Below are 20,772 nucleotides of genomic sequence, written 5' to 3' on the forward strand. Positions count from 1 at the left end.
TAAATAAAACATCAAATATTGTGACTCTCCTAATTAAAATTTCAAGAGTTGGCCACACTGGTTTACGTTCAATTTGTGCCTACAGGGTTATTTTCACAACCATGTTGACTAGAAACATAGCTTTCTAAAATCCGAGGTTTGATTCTAAATCACAGTTCTGTGGCAAATTGCTTGGCTGCAGAATACCTAGGGCCCTGACTATAAAGAAGAAAGGCCAGGTAGATAGGTGCTGGGATGGCTTAGAAATGAGCCTTCTCTTAAGCAGCCATTATGTCTGCTGTAAAGGCAAATGAATTCCTTGGTGTCAGTACAGTGCATCTGTACACTAATAGGAGCATCGTTCTTTTATATTCATCCAGCTGGATGACTAACTTAAGTCCCATTAGAAAGCAAATGTGTGACTCACTCACTGCACCAGCTGAACACTGCCTCATGGTGATAATGGAGCGTTCTTGTATCCAGAGAATCTACAAACAGTGTTGGTGCAAAGTAGTGATATCACGGAGGTGCATAATTTTGTATATTCTTTCACAAAGGGACTTATAAGCAATCCTTTATTTGAAATTCTTATATTACTGCTCTGTAGCCTATTACAGTGCTTCTTTGTGAACAGCACTTCCCTACGCACAGCGCTGTTCGTGACACACACTCATCCTTGCAACAGAGGATGCTGACTTTCAGAATGAACACCTTGTTTCTGCCCCTCTGCTTTCCATTGTATTCCTTTATTTAAGTTGAACGCCTTGCCGGGGGCCCTAGCTGCTGTTTAATTCATGATGGTGGGTAGAGTGATGACATTAGTGCTGATACAAGATCTCGCTGTACTGGCAAGCTCCCAGATAACTCATACAGTGACCTTTTCTGCTCAGACTTCTTTTATTTTCCTTTCTTCAGAGGGAGACATTGCTACGGCAGCTGGAGACGAATCAGCTAGATATTGACGCAACGTTGGAAGAGCTCTCAGTGCAGCAGGAGACAGAGGACCAAAACTACGAAATGTATGTCCTTGAGCCCTCCTTTCTAACCTTTTTGCTGGAATCTATGTAACTCTTGTCTGTTGGGCAGCACTACACTTTACATCAACCATGGGAGGTCCAATGGATATCATTTAGTATTGGTTTGGATATTTCATTTCTCATGTAAAATAGGAGATTCTCCAATGCAAAGTTTGTTCTTTGGATTCCCTTCAGACATGTGACTTATGGGAGGGGAGAGAAATGGAGGTGGAGCTGGGTACAATGAAATGGCAGAGCGCTAATGAGGCACATGCTACAAGGATTATAGAGGAGTATGTCACAGCCTCTAATGGTGGAAGGGAATGCTCTCTAGTGCACTCTAGTGCTTCAGCAGGGAAACAGGGTCACATTCTTTTGGCTGTAGTCTTGTTGTACGTGTCTTCTGGCTAATCACTTTTGCTCTCATTTAGTCTTTGAGACACTAGGATATTTTTTGTTGATCTCTTCAGAAGTTCTAGAAGCTTATTAAAATGTGATCCTATTTCAGAGTGTGCGTCCTGTGTATTCAGTGTCATATCCACTTAATTCCCTGCTTGGAGTGAGTTTCTACTCCTGTTAGCCTTGTAGAGCCAGTACAGCTCTGGGGCATGAGTTGGATTCTGTTCAAACTTGGATGTATCAACAGTTGTGTTCAAAACTTCCAATTGCAGGGTATTTATTGTGGTAATGTGCAAGCCAGACAGAACACAGCTTGGCTTTCAGGTTCTGGAATGAATTTGAAGCACTGGTAGTCAGAAAAAATCTCTTGTAAAACAAGCAGATTTATTTGGTAATCATGGAAACCATAACTACCCTCCACCATGCCATTTTACAGTTCCTTTTCAAAATAGAATCAAGCTTTAAGTTCCATAACCTTGGTCAGTGTTTTTTGTTTTTGTTCGTAAAGCACCTTGAGTCACTTAACTAAAAGGCAACCATATACATATAAAACAGTATTATTTCCCAAATACTGCATTCCTATCGCTATAGGAAAAACCAGTGATGCTGAATGAGACCCACTTAGCCACCACAAATATTGTTTTCTTCTGGGCAGAAGCTATAGTATTGTCCATGCTCAAAGGACTTATTTGTGGTGTCTGCGCTACCAGTTCCTTCCCTGTGATTTTTTGGGTCTGTGTACTCTGTCCATGCCTGGTGTCCGTCTAGAGGGAGCAAGCATCCTGCTGTATTTTAGAACTGGTGTGCTTCCAGGGCCAGAGAGAGTACTCTGGTGTCATGGCAACAGGAGCTGTAGGGATATTGCCTTTCACTGAAGATTATTATTAATTATTTGTGTTGTGGTAGCACCTAAAAGCCTTGGCCACAGACCAGGTTCCCATTGTATTGGGTGCTGTACAGACAGAACAAAAAGATGATCCTTGCTCCAAAGAGCTGCCAGTTTTGTTTACAATCTTCTAATCTCTTGTGGTAGGAAGTTGAAAAAACACTTCAGTAGAAGCCACAGACACTTGCAGAAACTCCATGAATCTAGACAACCACTCAGTCTGTGTATCAACACCTTTACCATTCCCTTTTCCAAACAGTTGGCAGCCACTGAAAATACAGAGGTTCTTTCTTTGCTCGGTATCTTGAACGTTTGTAATCAGTAATGCTGCCTGGCCAGGTAGAATAACTGCACTCGGGTGGTATGGGGTGCCGTGCTGATGAGACAGTGCTGCCTCTCAACAGCCAAGAAGGGCCCACGCTGCAGGTGACTGACTGACTACCCTTGCCTGTGTAATTATACTTAACGTGACTTTGAAATGTTTTACCCAATAATTGGGACTGCCCAGCAGGGTTTTTTTGGTAGTTCCTTATGTGAATAAAAACAGATACTAGATAATGTTTTCACCCCTCAGCTCTTACTATGATTCTGGATTAGCAAGTAAATAATCAAATTTTATATGTAGCTAGCCAAACTCTGCCCTCATTGATATGGGTATAAATCCAGAGTAACCCCAGTTACCCAGTGAAGGGTAACAAGAAGGGTTTCTACAGGTATGTTAGCAACAAGAAAAAGGTCAGGGAAAGTGTAGGAGCCTTAATGAATGGGGGAGGCAACCTAGCGACAGATGATGTGGAAAAAGCTGAAGAATTTAAAGCTTTTTTTTTTTTTTTTTTTTTTTGCCTCGGTCTTCACAGAGAAGGTCAGCTCCCACACTGCTGTCCTAGTCAGCGCAGTATGGGGAGGAGGTGAGCAGCCCTCAGTGGTGAAAGAACAGGTTAAGGACTATTTAGAAAAGCTGGGCATGCACAAGTCCATGGGTCCAGATCTAATGCATCCAAAGATGCTGAGGGAATTGGCTGATGTGATTGCAAACCCATTGGCCATTATCTTTGAAAACTCGTGGTGATCGGGATAGGTACCGAACAATTGGAAAAGAGCAAATATAGTGCCCATCTTTAAAAAAGGGAAGGAGGAGAACCCGGGGAACTACAGCCTCACCTCAGTCCCTGGAAAAATCAAGGAGCAGGTTCTCAAGGAAACCATTTTGAAGCACTTGGAGGTGCTCGGGAACAGTCAACATGGATTCACCAAGGGCAAGTAATGCCTGGACCAACCTGATTGCCTTCTATGAGGAGATAACTGGCTCTGTGGATATGGGGAAAGCAGTGGACGTGATATATCCTGACTTTAGCAAAGCTTTTGATATGGTCTCCCACAGTATTCTTGCTAACAAGTTAAAAAAGTATGGATTGGATGAATGGACTATAAGGTGGAGAGAGAGCTGGCTAGATTGTCGGGATCAATGGGTGGTGATCAACGGCTCAATGTCTAGTTGGCAGCTGGTATCAAACGGAGTACCCCAGGGGTTGGTCCTGGGGCCAGTTTTGTTCAGCATCTTTATTAAAGATTTGGATGATGGGATGGATTGCAGATGACACTAAGGTGGGGGGAGAGGAAGAGACACTGGAGGGTAGGGATAGGGTCCGGAGTGACCTAGACAAACTGGAGGATTGGGCCAAAAGAAATCTGATGAGGTTCAACAAGGACAAGTGCCGAGTCCTGCACTTAGGACGAAAGAATCCCATGCACCGCTACAGGCTGGGAACCAACTGGCTAAGCAGCAGTTCTGCAGAAAAGGACCTGGAGATTACAGTGGATGGGAAGCTGGATATGAGTCAGCAGTGTGCCCTTGTTGCTAAGAAGGCTAACGACATATTGAGCTGCATTAGTAGGAGCATTGCCAGCAGATCAAGGGAAGTGATTATTCCCCTCTATTCGGCATTGGTGAGGCCACATCTGGAGTACTGTGTCCAGTTTTGGGCCCCACACTACAGAAGGGATGTGGACAAATTGGAGAGAGTCCAGCGGAGGACAACGAAAATGATCAGGGGGCTGGGGCACATGACTTATGAGGAGAGGCTGAGGGAACTGGGCTTGTTTAGTCTGCAGAAGAGACAAGTGAGGGGTGATTTGATAGCAGCCTTCAACTACCTGAAGGAGGGTTCCAAAGAGGATGGAGCTCGGCTGTTCTCAGTGGTGGCAAATGACAGAACAAGGAGCAATGGTCTCAAGTTGCAGTGGGAGAAGTCTAGGTTGGATATTAGGAAACACTATTTCATTAGGAGGGTGGTGAAGCACTGGAATTGGTTCCCTAAGGAGGTGGTCGAATCTCCATCCTTAGAGGTTTTTAAGGCCTGGCTTGACAAAGCCCTGGCTGGGATGATTTAGTTGGGGGTTGGTCCTGCTTTGAACTGGGGGTTGGACTAGATGACCTCCTGAGGTCCCTTCCAACCGTCAGAGGGGTGAAATTCTGTAACAGCCTTCCGAGGGAAACGGTGGGGGCGAAAGACCTCTCTGGCTTCAAGATTAGGCTAGATAAATTTATGGAGGGAATGGTTTGATGGGATAACGTGATTTTAGTCAATTAGGCAATAACGTGCCATCGCTGGTAAAATGTGGGTCCGGCTGGAGAATCTTGCCTGTATGCTCGGGGTTCTACTGATCGCCATATTTGGGGTCGGGAAGGAATTTTCCTCCAGGGTAGATTGGCAGAGGCCCTGGAGGTTTTTTGCCTTCCTCCGCAGCATAGGGCAGGGGTCACAAGCTGGAGGATTCTCTGCGACTTGAAGTCTTTAAATCACGATCTGGAGACTTCAACAGCTGAGATAAGCTGACCCACCCAATTTCCCTTTTGTGGCCTGCATCATGCGGGAGGTCAGACTAGATGACCACAATGGTCCCTTCTGACCTTAAAGTCTATGAGTCTATGAACCCTAATCTTCTATGATTCTATGACTTCAGGTACTCTAGATTTTCACCTATGTGCTGGAAGCAGGATTTAGCCCAGCACCCTTTGCTTTGGGAAAATGCTCTTTCTTTTAAATCAGGGTTTTGAAAATGTCCCTGATTGCTGCTGGTTAGAGATGCTGAGCCACCGATCCCAAAGTGCAAACAACATGGCAGCCCTTGCCTGAATGCTTCTTCCCCACTAATAAAAGTGCAGCAATATTTTTGGATTTGTCTGGGCTTTCTCTGTGCTCTAGCTGGGACACTGAGAGCCCTGGTGCTAAATCTCTTGTTGCATCAGTGGTCCATGTGGTGGTGGTACAGGAAGAGCCCCAGTACCTTCAAACCTAGGGACATAAACTTCTCCTAAAACGACTGCATGGAGCCCCACAGGCTGATTTCTGTTAACATGCTCTCAGGAGCTGCTTACTCTCTCTACAGTATCGGGAGCTGGAGTAATTTATCCTGAGTTCTCTATCAGATAAATATGACCAGTTTTGCATGGTAAGGACTCTTGGCCAATCAGATTGTGCTCCATTCTAAATCATTTTATAATAAAATTCTTTCAAGAATAGCTAATTTTTGCTGTGTATAGTTCCTAACTTCCCCTGCATGTGAACATATGCATTTGTAAGGTGGGAAAACTGAACTGGTCAGTACTGCTCAATGATGTGGCTCCTAGGGATCCTTACAGAATCTCATTCAGTAGATCTCCTCTTGCTGTGGGATTATCACGTTTGGCACATTTCCACTAATCTGTTTTGTTAAAAGTGACTCTTGGTGTATTGTCCATGGCTGGCTTGTTAAAATAAACAGAGATGGCACAGTGCAGCTGACCCTTGGCAGATGGTGACATATCATGCTGCTAACTTGAATGCAGTAGGTGCATGAATTTCTACAAGGTTCTTTAAGCTGAAAGCTGACAGTGAAATTGGCTGGCTATTGAAATTGGCATGACTAACGCTGTTTGTTGAGAGATGCTGCCACATATTGAAATTGATGCAGGGGTTATGTTACTGTTAATGTATCTGCGCAATTGTATAGCACTGAGTTGACTTCCTTTCACCGTTCTACTTCCACAGTATAGATGCTGTGGGTGCATAGGTGTCATTGTCTCTAAAGAGTCAATCAGCATATCAGCTGCAGGGGGAGCAGTGTTTGGTGAAGTCTCTTAAATGGCCACATCCCAGTTGATTTTTTTATCCCCCATGTGGTGGGTAAAAGCTACGGGATCAAGAAAACTGAAAGTTTCTCTTTTGAAGTGCACGTGGGCCCAAACAGCACTAAGTAACCAATTTTTGTCTGTTTGTATTGATGTACTTGACGTGACTGGGGACAAAACAAATGAGCCCTGCTCATGACAGTGATGCAGCTATTGCTCCAAAGTGCAGTTAGCAAAGAAAACACAAGGTGGCACACAACAGACATATTCAGCTTATGTAGTTTATCCCCTAGACTAGGAGTTCTCAACCTTTTTCTTTCTGAGGCCATCCCCTAACATGCTATAAAAACTCCACGGCCCACCTCTGCCACAGCAATTGTCTTTTTGCATATAAAAGCCAGGGAAAGCATTGGGGGTAGCAAGCAGGGCAATTGCCCAGGGCCACACACCACAGGGGATCCCACGAAGCTAAGTTGCTTAGGCTTTGGCTTTGGCTTCAGCCCCGGGTGACAGGGCTCAGGGCCCTGGTTTTCAGCCCCAGGTGGTGGGTCTTCAGCTTTCTGCACTGGGTCCCAGCAAGTCTAATGCTGGCCCTGCTTGGTGGGCCCCCTGAAACCTGCTTGTGGCCCCCCAGGAGGCCCCGGACCCCTGGTTGAGAACCACTGCCCTAGACAACGAATGGCTTTGACTTACCTGATAAATATGGATTTGCATGTCTCCTTCTGTCCTGTTCTTAGTCTCTTTTCTGTCTGTTGTTACACCTACTCCCCACCACTCCACCCCTTGATTGCGTCCTGACTTTACACTTCCCAGTACTATCAGGGTTGGGTCTGGCCACTTTTTCTGTTCCTAAATTATCCTTGAAAAGACGATATGCCATCATGTGCCAGCAATACCCCTATTGGCCAAACTGGACAGTCTCTACGCGAAAGAATAAATGGACACAAATCAGACATGAAGAATTATAACATTCAAAAACCAGTAGGAGAACACTTCAACCTCCCCGGACACTCAATAACAGACTTAAAAGTGGCAATTCTTCAACAACAAAACTTCAAAAACAGACTCCAATGCGAAACTGCAGAACTGGAATTAATTTGCAAACTGGACACCATCAAATTAGGCCTGAATAAAGACTGGGAGTGGCTGGGTCACTACAAAAACTAATTTCCCTCTGCTGCTACTCACATCTTCTTGTCAACTGTTTGAAATGGGCCACCTTGGTTGCATTGGCCTCATTAGCACTACAAAAGTTATTTTCCCTCCCTTGATATTCACCCCTTCTTGTCAACTGTTGAGAATAGGCCACTTCCACCTTAATTGTATTGGCTCGTTAGCACTGACCCCCCACTTGGTAAGGCTACTCCCATCTTTTCATGTGCTGTGTATTTATACCTGCCTACTGTATTTTCCACTCCATGCATCCAATGAAGTGGGTTTTAGCCCACGAAAGCTTATGTCCAAATAAATTAGTTAGTCTCTAAGGTGCCACAAGGACTCCTCGTTTTTGCTGATACAGACTAACACAGCTACCCCTCTGAAACCTGTATTCTGAATCTGTTAATTTTGAATTATTCAATTTATCTACCCATATTTCAGCCTATGGGGTGCTTGTGGACTATTTTCTGAGACATTGAGAATTTGCTATTTGCGTTGTGATTAGCCAGCTAAGAAACATGGAATGTCTGCTTCCTCAATGGATGACTCAAACATCAAAAACTTTCAAGATGGCAATCAGAAACATATTCGGAAGAAATTTCACATCCCATTTCTCTTTCCGTGAAGAGTTTGCTCATATGAGCATTTGCAGAAAGCAAAGAGGGGTTGCAAACACCATCCCATCAAATCTGAGGTTGGTATTAAAGTAATGCTTGACTACTTTTATGCTGCATTCACCCAGCTGTTCTCACAGGGAACAGAATTTAATTTTAAAAGAGAGGGGAAAATCCAAATGGCTTGAATTAGGCCTGTATAGAGTTAGCTTCTCTGGTGATAAATACAAATACTCCATCTATGGAATTCTTAGGGTGATTTTTGTGGTAACCCCCTTCTCCTCCCAACACAAAGTTATGGGGACTATAATAATAATTCCTAGCTCTTTTATATAGCACTTTTCATCAGTAGATGGAGACCAGGAGATTCATAATTTTGGGGCACAGTACACAGTGATTGAATTAACCTCCAGAATTAACACCCTCAAAAATGACAAAGCCACCAGACTTGATGACATTCTCACTGGGCAAATCAAACACTGCATACCAGCAACAAAGACCTGGTTACTGAAGTTATTTAACACGTGCTCAGCCACAAAGTACCCAAGATCTGGCAACAAACGTGTTATGGCACTTTGGAAGCTGGGGAAGGACTCAGTGAAGCCAAAGAAATTCAGGCCTATATTTCTACTATGTCACCTCTACAAACTGGGTGAACATTTTATCTTAAAACACCTCTCACCACGCACTGAAAAGCACCTAATCCCAGAGCAAGATGGATTCTGCCTTGGCATGTCAGGCACCAGTCAAGTGCTGCTGAACATCATTCAATACATCAAAGATAGAGTTGAAAAGGGTACGGTAACGGGTCCAGTGTTTGTCGCTCTATCAGTTGCATGACACAGTGAATCACTGAAGGCTTCTCACTAAAACATTCAACATGATAAAAGATCACCACCCCACAGAGCTGATACAATCGCTATTAGAGAACTGATGTTTTTACATCGAACTATGCGGGAGGTAGATCTGATGGTGGCAACAGAGAAATGGCCAACTGCAAGGGAGTGCACTCTCGCCAATACCATTCAGTATCTACACGAATGATCAACTGATCGATTTCAGCATAAGAGGTTTTCTCTATGTCAACAGAAGAATGGCTATACTGGGTCAGACCAAAGGTCCATCTACTCCAGTATCCTGTCTTCCGACAGTGGCCAATGCCAGGTGCCCCAGAGAATGAACAGAACAGGAAATCAAGTGATCCATCCCTGTCCCCCATTCCCAGCTTCTGGCAAACAAAGGATAGGGACACCATCCCTGCCCATCCTGGCTAATAGCCATTGATGGACCTATCCTCCATGAATTTATCTAGTTCTCTTTTGAACCCTGTTATGATCTTGGCCTTCACAACATCCTCTGGCAAAGAGTTCCACAGGTTGACTGTGCATTTGTTTTAAACCTGTTGCCTATTAATTTCATTTGGTGACCCCTAGTTCTTGTGTTAAGAGAAGGAGTAAATAACACTTTCTTATTTACTTTTTCCACACCCATCATGATTCGTAAAATATCAGGGTTGGAAGGGACATCAGGAAGTCATCTAGTCCAACCCCCTGCTCAAAGCAGGACCAATTCCCAACTAAATCATCCCAGCCAGGGCTTTGTCAAGCCTGACCTTAAAAACCTCTAAGGAAGGAGATTCCACCACCTCCCTAGGTAACCCATTCCAGTGCTTCACCACCCTCCTAGTGAAAAAGTTTTTCCTAATATCCAACCTAAACCTCCCCCACTGAAACTTGAGACCATTACTCCTTGTTCTGTCATCTGGTACCACTGAGAAGAGTCTAGATCCATCCTCTTTGGAACCCCCTTTCAGGTAGTTGAAAGCAGCTATCAAATTCCCCCTCATTCTTCTCTTCTGCAGACTAAACAATCCCAGTTCCCTCAGCCTCTCCTCATAAGACGTGCTCCAGACCCCTAATCATTTTTGTTGCCCTCTGCTGGACTCTTTCCAATTTTTCCTCATCCTTCTTGTAGTGTGGGGCCCAAAACTGGACACAGTACTCCAGATTAGCCCTCACCAATGTCGAATAGAGGGGAATGATCATGTCCCTCGATCTGCTGGCAATGCCCCTACTTACACAGCCCAAAATGTCGTTAGCCTTCTTGGTAACAAGGGCACACTGTTGACTCATATCCAGCTTCTCGTCCACTGTAACCCCTAGGTCCTTTTCTGCAGAACTGCTTCCTAGCCATTCGGTCCCTAGTCTGTAACAGTGAATGGGATTCTTCCGTCCTAAGTGTAGGACTCTGCACTTGTCCTTGTTGAACCTCATCAGGTTTCTTTTGGCCCAATCTTCTAATTTATCTAGGTCCCTCTATATCCTATCCCTACCCTCCAGCGTATCTACCACTACTCCCAGTTTAGTGTCATCTGCAAACTTGCTGAGGGTGCAGTCCACGCCATCCTCTAGATCATTAATGAAGATATTGAACAAAACCGGCCCCAGGACCGACCCTTGGGGCACTCCGCTTGAAACCGGCTGCCAACTAGACATGCAGCCATTGATGACTACCCGTTGAGCCTGACGATCTAGCCAGCTTTCTATCCACCTTATAGTCCATTCATCCAGCCCATACTTTAACTTGCTGGCAAGAATATTGTGGGAGTCCATATCAAAAGCTTTGCTAAAGTCAAGGAATAACACATCCACTGCTTTCCCGTCATCTACAGACCCAGTTATCTCCTCATAGAAGGCAATTATGTTAGTCAGGCATGACTTGCCCTTGGTGAATCCATGCTGACTGTTCCTGATCACTTTCCTCTCCTCTAAGTGCTTCAGAATTGATTCCTTGAGGACCTGCCTCATGATTTTTCCAGGGACTGATTTTATAGACATCTATCATTTCCCCCCCTTTAGTCCAGCTGAAAAGTCCCAATCTTACTAATCTCTCCTTATACAGAAGTGGTTCCATCCCCCTAATCAATTTTTTTGCCCTTTTCTGTGCCTTTTCTGATTCCAATATATCTTTTTTTGAGATGGGGCAACCATATCTGCACGCAGTATTCAAGGTGTGGGTGTACCATGGATTTATCTAAAGGCAATATGATATTTTATGTCTTGGCTGTCCCTTTCTTAATGATTCCCAACATTCTGTTCACTTTACTGCTGCTGCACATTGAGTGGATGTTTTCAGAGACCTATCCACAATGACTCCATGATCTTTCTTGAGTGGTAACAGGTAAATTACACTCCATCGTTTTATACATATAGTTGGGATTTGGTTTTCCAATGTGCATTACTTTGTATTTATCAACATTGAATTTCATCTGCCATTTTGTTGCCTAGTCACCCAGTTTTGTGAGATCACTTTGTAGCTCTTCGCAGTCTGCTTTGGACTTAACTATCTTGAGTAGTTTTGTAACATCTGCAAATTTTGCCACCTCACTGTTTACCCCTTTTTTTCAGATCGTTTGAATATGTTGAATAGTACTGGTCCTAGTACAGACCCATGGGGAACACCACTATTTACCTCTCTCCATTCTGAAAACTGACCATTTATTCATACCCTTTGTTTCTTATCTTTTAATCAGTTACTGATCTATGAGAGGATCCTTCCCTCCTATCCCATAACAGATTATTTTGTTTAAGAGTGTTTGGTGAGGGACCTTGTCAAAGGCTTTCTGAAAATAAAAGTACACTATATCCACTGGATCCTCCTTGTCCATATGCTTGTTGACCACCTCAAAGAATTCTAGTAGATTGGTGAGGCATGATTTCCCTATACAAAAGATGTGTTGACTCTTCCACAACAAATTATGTTCATCTATGTGTCTGACAATTTTGTTCTTTACTATAGTTTCAGCCAGTTTGCCCGGTACTGAAGTCAGGATCACCTCTGGAGCCCTTTTTAAAAATTGGCGTCACATTAGCTATCCTCCAGTCATTTGGTACAGAGGTTGATTTAAATGATAGATTACAAACCCCAGGTGGTAGTTCTGCAATTTCACATTTGAGTTCCTTCAGAATTCTTGGGTGAATACCATCTGGTACTGGTGACTTACTACTGTTTAATTTATCAGTTCCAAAACCTCCTCTGACACCTCAATCTGGGACAATTCCTCAGATCTGTCACATAAAAAGAATGGCTCGGGTTTGGGAATCTCCCTCGCATCCTCAGTCGTGAAGAGTGATGCAAAGAATTCATTTACTTTCTCTACAATGGCCTGATCATCCTTGAGTGCTCCTTTAGCATCTCGATCGTCCAGTGGCCGCACTGGTTGTTTAGCAGGCTTCCTGCTCCTGATTTATTTACATTCTCCCCCCCCCCCCCATTTTTGCTATGCATCGCTACCCAAGCCAAAGATCCCTCTCAGGGATAGCTCAGTGGTTTGAGCATTGGCCTGCTAAACCCAGGGTTGTGAGTTCAATCCTTGAGGGGGCCATTTAGGGAACTGGGGTAAAAATCTGTGTGGGGATTAGTCCTGCTTTGAGCAGGGGGTTGGACTAGATGGCCTCCTGAGGTCCCTTCCAACCCTGATATTCTTAAAATAAAAAAAATTAAAAAATTAAAAAGATCGAAGCTATGTTAACATTGGCACTCTCGGGGCTCTCAGTCTATTACAGCAAGAACTAATTGTTCACCAACCCAGCCAAAATGCAAGTGAGTCTTTTTCTATCATTCGAATCATGAAGACAACTCATCTGGAATGGGGTATTGCTTGCCCACTGCTAGAATCCTGTCTACCTTGGAGTGATGCTAGACCAGGGGTCAGCAACCTTTCAGAAGGGCTCGGCAACCTTTCAGAAGTGGTCATTTATTCACTCTAATTTAAGGTTTCACGTGCCAGTAATACATTTTAATGTTTTTAGAAGGTCTCTTTCTATAAGTCTATAATATATAACTAAATTATTTTTGTACATAAAGTAAATAAGGTTTTTTAAATGTTTAAGAAGCTTCATTTTAAAATTAAATTAAAATGCAGTGCCCCCCGGACTGGTGGCCGGGGCAGTGTGAGTGCCACTGAAAATCCGCTCACGTGCCGCACTTTCTTTCAAGGCATACATGGAGAAGAGAAAAGGCAAAATTAGCACCTAGAACATCATACCTAAGAAGCTTGCAAATTCAACAAGTCAGCAACACTGACAGGCACCGCACTTTCATTTTGTTATTTGACAGCCAAATACACATCTGCTGTGGGACAGATTAGGTCATGCAAAGAAGCTGAACTCTGTGCTGAATGACAGCTGCTGCTACATCACTGGATGTCCTAAAACCAACAAACCTGAACAGCCTTTGTGTTTGCTGGAATTGCTCCACTAGGTATTAGGAGAGCGGTCACGAGCAAAATGAACAATTGTGATGGATCAAAGATACCAAACATCTGCTACATGATCACACTGCAGGAGTTAGCTGCCTGAAATTGAGAAAAAGTTTCCTAGCTACAACAGAACCACTTAGAAAATCACTGACAGGTGCATGACTGGAAGTGTGACGCACATGGCTGGAAATACTCGAGAAGGACATCAGAGTACATTGATGTTGCTGAATGCCTTCCCGCAAGCACAGAAAAGGATTGGTCAAGGTGTTTAAATCACCTTCGAACAAGAGTTGGCAGGTCAAAAGTCAATATGTGGAAGTGCAGGCTATTCCAATGACCCATACACATGACTGCAGTGAAACACAAACCATGGAACATCTGTTATTCTGCTGGCCTCTGGAGGAACCAAGAACCGTGAAAGATCTTGTTAGGGCTACAGACTGGGCCATATCACATGCCCAACACTGGAAAAAGCTATGTTTGTGGTGAAAGGCCACAAGAAAAAGATCAGATCTCAGTGTTTTGCAAAAAACAAACAAAAAAACAAACAAACCATTGCTTGGTCTTAACATGTCCCCCTTTGACAAACCATAGTCAGCTCTTTTGGGGAAAAGATAGCTGACAGGGAGTGAACACACACCTACATACACACCCTGCATACTTCTAGTGTTTAAGAGTACTTGAGCAGTCTGTTAACCAGGCTTTGAAAAAAAGACTTTATTTCAGAATGTATCCTCAGCAGTTGAACTTCAGATTAAAATTTCCTAAAATTCTTGCAAAGACTTCTACAATTAAGGACCTGTTTCCAAGGTTCCCATTAGATGGAGTTATCCCTCTGCGTACGTATCAAAACTGCTATGTAGCTGTGATCCATACACTTGGGTTAACCCATTCAGCCAAGGGCTGTCTTCCGTAGAGGGCACAAGATGAAGTGAAGCCTGTAGATAAGGCCCCAGCAATCTCTTAATGAGGCATTCTCATTTTATTTTCATAGACACACGCTCTCAGTGCTAGTAGCTCTGCTCATGATTGAGGGAGTCCTGTCCTTTCCTTTCCTTATGCATAGACTGTAGCTCAGAATTTTGCTAAGAGTATGCTGCTGAGTGCCAGTCTCAAAGTTCTGTAGGGAAACATTTGTCCATTCCTAGATCATCTTTAACAGCAACCCAAAGTAAATTCTCTAAACTACATAAGCTGATTAAGTTGGCTGTTGCCCATTGGGAACGTAATGTAACTCCCTCCGCCCTCGCCCCAAAAATAAATCTTCGTATTTCTTGATCCAGGTTGGTATGAATCAAAAGTTATTACCATGAGATTATTGGTGGCATGTGTGAAACTTGGGGGGCAGAGGAGTGAGGGGTCTCAGTCCAGTTCCTAGTGGTGGACAGATCTGCATTTAAAAAAAAAAATCACAGCTGACCTGGTGGCTGAACTCCCCTCCAATACCTTGATGCTGATACGGTCAGTCAGGGTTGATGTATATAGGAGGGGCCATTGCCTTTGCTGTACCTGTTCTATGGATAAACTGGAGAACTTCAGACACTTGGGGGATATCGTCAAAGGCCTGGTCCACACTACCCCCCCCCCCACTTCGGACTAAGGTACGCAAATTCAGCTACGTTAATAACGTAGCTGAATTCGAAGTTCCTTAGTCCGAACTTACCGCGGGTCCAGACGCAGCAAGAAGGCTCCCCCGTCGATGCCGCGTACTCCTCTCGGCGAGCTGGAGTACCGGCATCGACGGCGAGCACTTCCGGGATCGATCCCAGAACATCGATTGCCTGCCGCCGGACCCTCCGGTAAGTGTAGACGTACCCAAAGACAGGCACCAAACTCCCAGCTAACTTGCAGTCAATAGGAATTGGGTGCCCGGAGTGGAGGGGTCTCTGAGATCTCAATCCAGTGCCTTTCAGCAGCCCTGCATTCAATTTAAAGTAAAGAATCTTAATGCAAATAAGCTAAATGATGAGACTGTAGAGTGTTGTCATAGGATTCATGCTACATTGCATATTAATATGATTCTCCTTTTTAACAATTAAAAAAAGCACTTCTCACATGAAAAATCTGTTTGAAAAACAGATCACACTGTTAGAGCCAAAGAGCAGAAAGACCTCAGACTGTGTTCTCCTATTCAGTTGTAAATAAACACAAATCCTGGAGGTTTAGGAGCAGGCTGTTAATAGGCCTTTCTCTTCTACTTTTTGCTTGCTCTGTTGGCGACTCCTGTTGCATTTCTGTTCCCTGCAGAGCCCATTCCTCTTTAAAGTTGCAGAAAAGCCCCCTCTTCTGATCAGGTCTAACTCACAGTGAATTAGTCAGGGCCAGCTTTTTGTTGGACAGTATGGACATTTTTATCCAGGCCAGAATGGAAGGATTGAAATACAGAAAAGGAACACAGGAAGGAGCACAAGGATGATATGTACTAGAGAGGAGCTCTCCCCTGCCAAAGTCAAATCTCAAATAGAGCAAATGTACTTCAAATCCTAGTTTGTATTCCCTCTAAGATGTCTTGTCTTTACTTCAGTTTTGAATAGTTTTGATATTAGGGTTTTATGAGCATAATTTCAGGATGGCTGCTTTACTCATGAGTGAGAAGAGAGGCAAGAGTGTTGTGGTGATGTTGCAAGCAAAACAAAAGAGGAGTGATGGGTTTTTTGGCTCCCTGTAGCTCTGAAACAGACAGGTTTACACATCTACAAAGAGCACGTATAAAGCTGTAGAGACACAATCGTTCGTAGTGTAGTTTCTTAAAAGTAAGGAAAAGAAATGCCTTGTTGGGTGTCTCCACTCTGGAAGCTGGTGTTGACAGTCTAGTGCTACACTCTGGTATGGAAAGTTGTCAACATCAGAACTCCGGCATGGAGAGCTTTTTCTGACCAGCATGATGACAGGAAAGACCTTCTGCGCATATTGACCTTCCTGTTGCCACTCTTCTCCCCAGACAAACCCATGTCATTGTCCCAAGGATATACTGCACGTCTCAGATCCTGGGGGCTGATGACACAACTTGAAAGCTCAGCACAACCAGTCTGTGCAGTGCTTGTAAGACTAATGTGGGACCCTGCCCAGCTTTCAAGCACTGCATGGATCTCAGCTTCACACTTGCTTTTGGATGGGAGCACCTGTGCCAAGTGGGACTGGGGAGGACCAGGCACCATTCAGTTCATAAGCTTAAGTTCATAGGGTGGGATATTCAGTAGCACCTAAGTGAGCGAGGAGGACAAGTCCCATTAACTTTGTTCATACAGTGTGTTTCACATCTGTGCGCTGAAAATAACTGACCGTATCTTCTTATGCATATACCCTTTGTACAGTGGAAAGACTTCAGCCTATATATATGAACATATATGTATATATGAAACATAACCTTGCACTTGAGTCGATCCCCTTTATAGTTAGGGTACCAACAAAAGTGAGTCTCATTATATTTAATGCCATCTCACTTTCTCTGCTGCTTTTAAAATTCTTGTGTTCATGCAGCAGAAACAGATGGTAATTTCAATCCCTCCTCTCTGGTATCCCTCTGGAGTTGGCCTCCTGCCCAGAATGAAGCCGACTAATTCCAAAATGGGCAGCTTTGACAGTACAAAATACAAATAGGGCTTCAAATACTCAAGTAACATAAACAGTGTCCTATTCTTCCTCTGGCATCTCATCTTTTTAAAGTTCTAATTGATTCTAATCTTCTGGATCCTGAAATGACTCTCTAGTTTCTCTTCAGCGTTTCTCAAATGCGGCCAGCGTGGCTGCATGTGGCCACAAGAGGCTTTTCTTGTGGCCACAGCTGCCTGGGCTGTGATGAGGGGGAGCTTTCAGTCGTGGTTGGGCCCTGCCCCCCTCTGGAGACACAAAAGCTGGAGGAGCAAGCAGCCAGTGAGTTCCTCACCTTCCCGGGGTCGGTGGGGTCGGGGTTCAGCCCTTGAGTGGTGGGCGGCAGGCTTCAGCCTCCGTTCCCTGGCCGCGCGGTGGCGGGCTCTGGCCCCAGTCTCACCCCCTTCCTCCATCACCATGGCCCTCGCTGCCTCCCCCAGTGCCCCCATTGTCTCTGTACCCACCTCCCCATCCAGGGCTTACTCAGTCCCGGCAAGCCTGGGGACAAATTAAGTCTGCTGTGAAAAGTGATATTTGTATGTTTGTTAATATCACTTTTCACAACAGACGTACTTTCTAGCAAGTCTTAAAAAAAAGCAAAAGAAACAAAGAAGAAAAGACAAGAACATGCAAAGCACCTTATTTGTGTTTCTATTCTGTTTAGGTCCAGTAAAAAATAGACAACTGTACATTATTTTTAATATTGAGTCTGCAAAAAAAATCCTACATAAATAAATTACAATGATTTGGGCACGTATATGTGCATATTTATTTGTTTTTCCTGAAGTTAATTACGTATTTTAGGAAAAATTGTGAGAGCAACCCCCAGCAAGAGTTGGTGGCCGCACTCTGAGGCCGCCAAAAATTTTGTTGTGAGAACCCCTGCTCTATATGATGCTTGTAACATCTTAGATCCTCCAGTAGTACAACAGTAGTCTAATTGTTTCATGGAAGCTTCCAACTTTCCTGAGGTGTGTGCAGCCAGTCACCTGTTGGCTCTCAGATGTTTTCATTGCTGTTGCTCATAGTGCTTTATTGGTGTTCCAGGTGCTTTTGCAGACCAGATGTGCGCTGCTTAACCATTCCAGAGACTCTCATTGTCCGAGGCTGTAAAAGAGTGCAGAGCTGGCATTATCCCAGCCTTTGCCTCTGACGCAGCCCCAACACTAGTCTTCAAGCTTTCCCCAGAATCACTGATCTTTACTCCTGGGGGAATTCCGTGCCAAAAAATGAAAAATTCTGCTCACAGTATTTTAAAATTCTGTATATTTTTGTCAAAATAACACAATATGATCATGCCAGTTTCAATTATTTTGATAATTTATTTCAAAATACCTTGTCAGCAAGTATGTCTGTAACAATACAGACAACAACAAAGATTCAAGAAATGTTTTTTGACAGATTCCGTACTAGGCATATTGATACAGAACTTTGAGTAATAATTCATTTAAACTACAGTACAGAAAAAAGTCACAATAATTATTCAGCATTTCCGAAACACATGAAAGTTAAATTACAAATAGTTGGTAACCAATACCCTGCATTTCAGTTATAATCCTGGATTTTCATTAAAATTACATTATAAAAGACCAAACAGCAAAATAAAAGTAAAGTAGAATGTCATTTTAAATTGCTTATTTTAATTACTATCAAACAAAACTGTAGTTAAAATTCTTAGTTCTTCCTACAAAAGATGATGCACCCAAAGCGTGTCAGTGCACTTTTCACATTACAGACCTGCCGAAGGCGTGAACTGTAGGTAGGCAGACCCCTGTGCCCACATGGATTCTCATTGCAGGATCAAGGTATAAATTACACTAGTAGGAGAGATGGGGAGGAAGGTACAGAGCCGATTGTCAGTTCAGAGACTACATTAGCTTAGTGGGCTCTGTCCCCAGTCTCTTCCCAGGGGGAGGTGAAGGTGCTCCCAGCTTCTCTCAGGACAAAGATACCACAAGACCCACTTAGCTGCTTCTAGCTTCCCACTCTTCTTCAGCTCCCCCTCCTTCACTACCCTTGCCACAGGGACTGTTCCCCCTCCCTGAGGGCACAGCCTTATGCCCTCACCTCTCCTTTCCCCTGGAGATTGACTTCCCTTTCCCACCCCACTGGACCCTCAGGCTCCAACAACCTTCCCCCCCCTCCCCCTGCCACTGGGGGGCCCTGTGCTCCCTCTGTTCCCCCACCACCATCACTGGGGACCCTGTACTTCCCCCTCCCTGCCTGACTGACCCCTTCCTGGACTGCCCCACCCCGAAAGGCCCTAGCACAGCGGAGGAAATTGACCATGGGAGTCACAGCTATAGAAACCCTGCTCCTGGAGGAGGGGACCTGCCTGTTTGGCGCTGCAGGTAAGAGCTCTGTCTGGGGCTGGGGTGTGCACCACAAGCAGACCTCCAGTGTGAAAGTTGGGGGAGGGAGGTGCCCCCCTTGTTCTCCATAAATGGTGCCTCTGGCCAGGGCTCCCTGCTTTCCCCATATCCACCGAGCCAGTTATCTCATCATAGAAGGCAATCAGGTTGGTCAGGCATGACTTGCCCTTGGTGAATCTATGGTTCCTGGTCACTTTCCTCTTCTCCTTCAGGAGAAGCAGAGGTGAGGTTGGAGGAGCTGAACTGGGGGCTAGGGGGCTATTTGTGAGGTAGGGGAGCTGGGGAGGCAGAACTGGGGGTGGGGCAGAATTGGGGTGAGATGGGGGCTGGACTGGGGGAGAGTGAGTACAGAACTGATGGGGGCTGGAGAACTGATTTGGATACTAGAGGCACAGGATTGATTTGGAAGTTGGGGGGCAGGATTCATTGCTGGGTGGGGGATGGGTAGATGTGGGGGTGAGAACTCCTGCAGCAGGGGCCAAAATCCTTGTACCCAATATATTTGGGAACATGGGCAGCACTAACACTCTCTCTGGGGAGGGGCAGGAGCAGTTCACCAATTGTTAGACAGACTGAAAAAACAATATCATCTCTTTGGCCCCCAAAACATGTGGTTATTTACAATCTCCAGATGTGTTGGGTTCTAACTCATTTATTTTTTGATCTCTTGAGTTTGGCGATACTGTGAGTGGAACTTAATTATGTTGCATTTAAAAACAGCAAAGAAAGTTACACACTCTTGGGAAGACTATTTTGGGACTGAGAAGAAATGATTAATTATTAATTGCTCGTCATCCCAAAATAATATTCTCAAGTGCGTGTCACTTTCTCCACTGCGCATGCTTTTGTCCAGAGTTCTTAGATTTAGCTTTAATGTTACTTTCCACTGTTGACAATTCTGGCACAAAAGACAGATTGCGATCTAACGTTAGCCACCATAGTGGTTTTGATTTTAACCCTACTAGCCTTGTTCTGGATTGGCTCATGAATATTCCTGAGCTCATCTGAAGATAATATGGGGTGTGCCTCAAATAATTAAAGGTATCAAGGTGTGCTGCAGCAGAGAAAAGGTTGGGAACCACTGTCTGAGAGTGACGTGACTGTTGAGTTGCTGTATAGGGCTTCCTCCCGGAAACTTGTGCCAGAGAACTTACTGTACAAACATGGAATGATGACCTGTAGATACTAACCCTTTGCGTATCTTGGTGCCTTCCGTCCAAGGAGCTCATTGCACTTTCTCAAACACTGATTAATCTTGGGTCCCCATTGTGTGCTAGGTTTGCATTTGGGGTGAGCTAGGCTCAGAGAGGTGAAGTGACTTGTCTAAGGTTGCCCAGGAAGTCATTGGCAGCACTGGGCCTCGAACCCTGTTCTCCTGGCTCCTAG

At 44.4% G+C, this 20,772-nt stretch overlaps 1 protein-coding gene across 2 annotated transcripts in view; it reads left to right on the forward strand.

Annotated features, from left to right (window-relative positions):
* RABL6 (RAB, member RAS oncogene family like 6) overlaps window positions 1-20,772 on the forward strand; it is a 108,229-nt gene that overhangs the window by 56,821 nt on the left and 30,636 nt on the right. For both annotated transcript variants that reach the window (XM_026658494.2, XM_026658493.2), the window contains one exon: window positions 895-998. In XM_026658494.2, the coding sequence (XP_026514279.1) occupies window positions 895-998 (104 nt within the window). The remainder of the gene's footprint in view (window positions 1-894; window positions 999-20,772) is intronic.

The sequence above is a fragment of the Terrapene carolina genome, unplaced genomic scaffold (genome assembly GCF_002925995.2).
Source record: "Terrapene carolina triunguis isolate 2854851 unplaced genomic scaffold, T_m_triunguis-2.0 Scaffold449, whole genome shotgun sequence".
NCBI lineage: Eukaryota > Metazoa > Chordata > Testudines > Emydidae > Terrapene > Terrapene triunguis.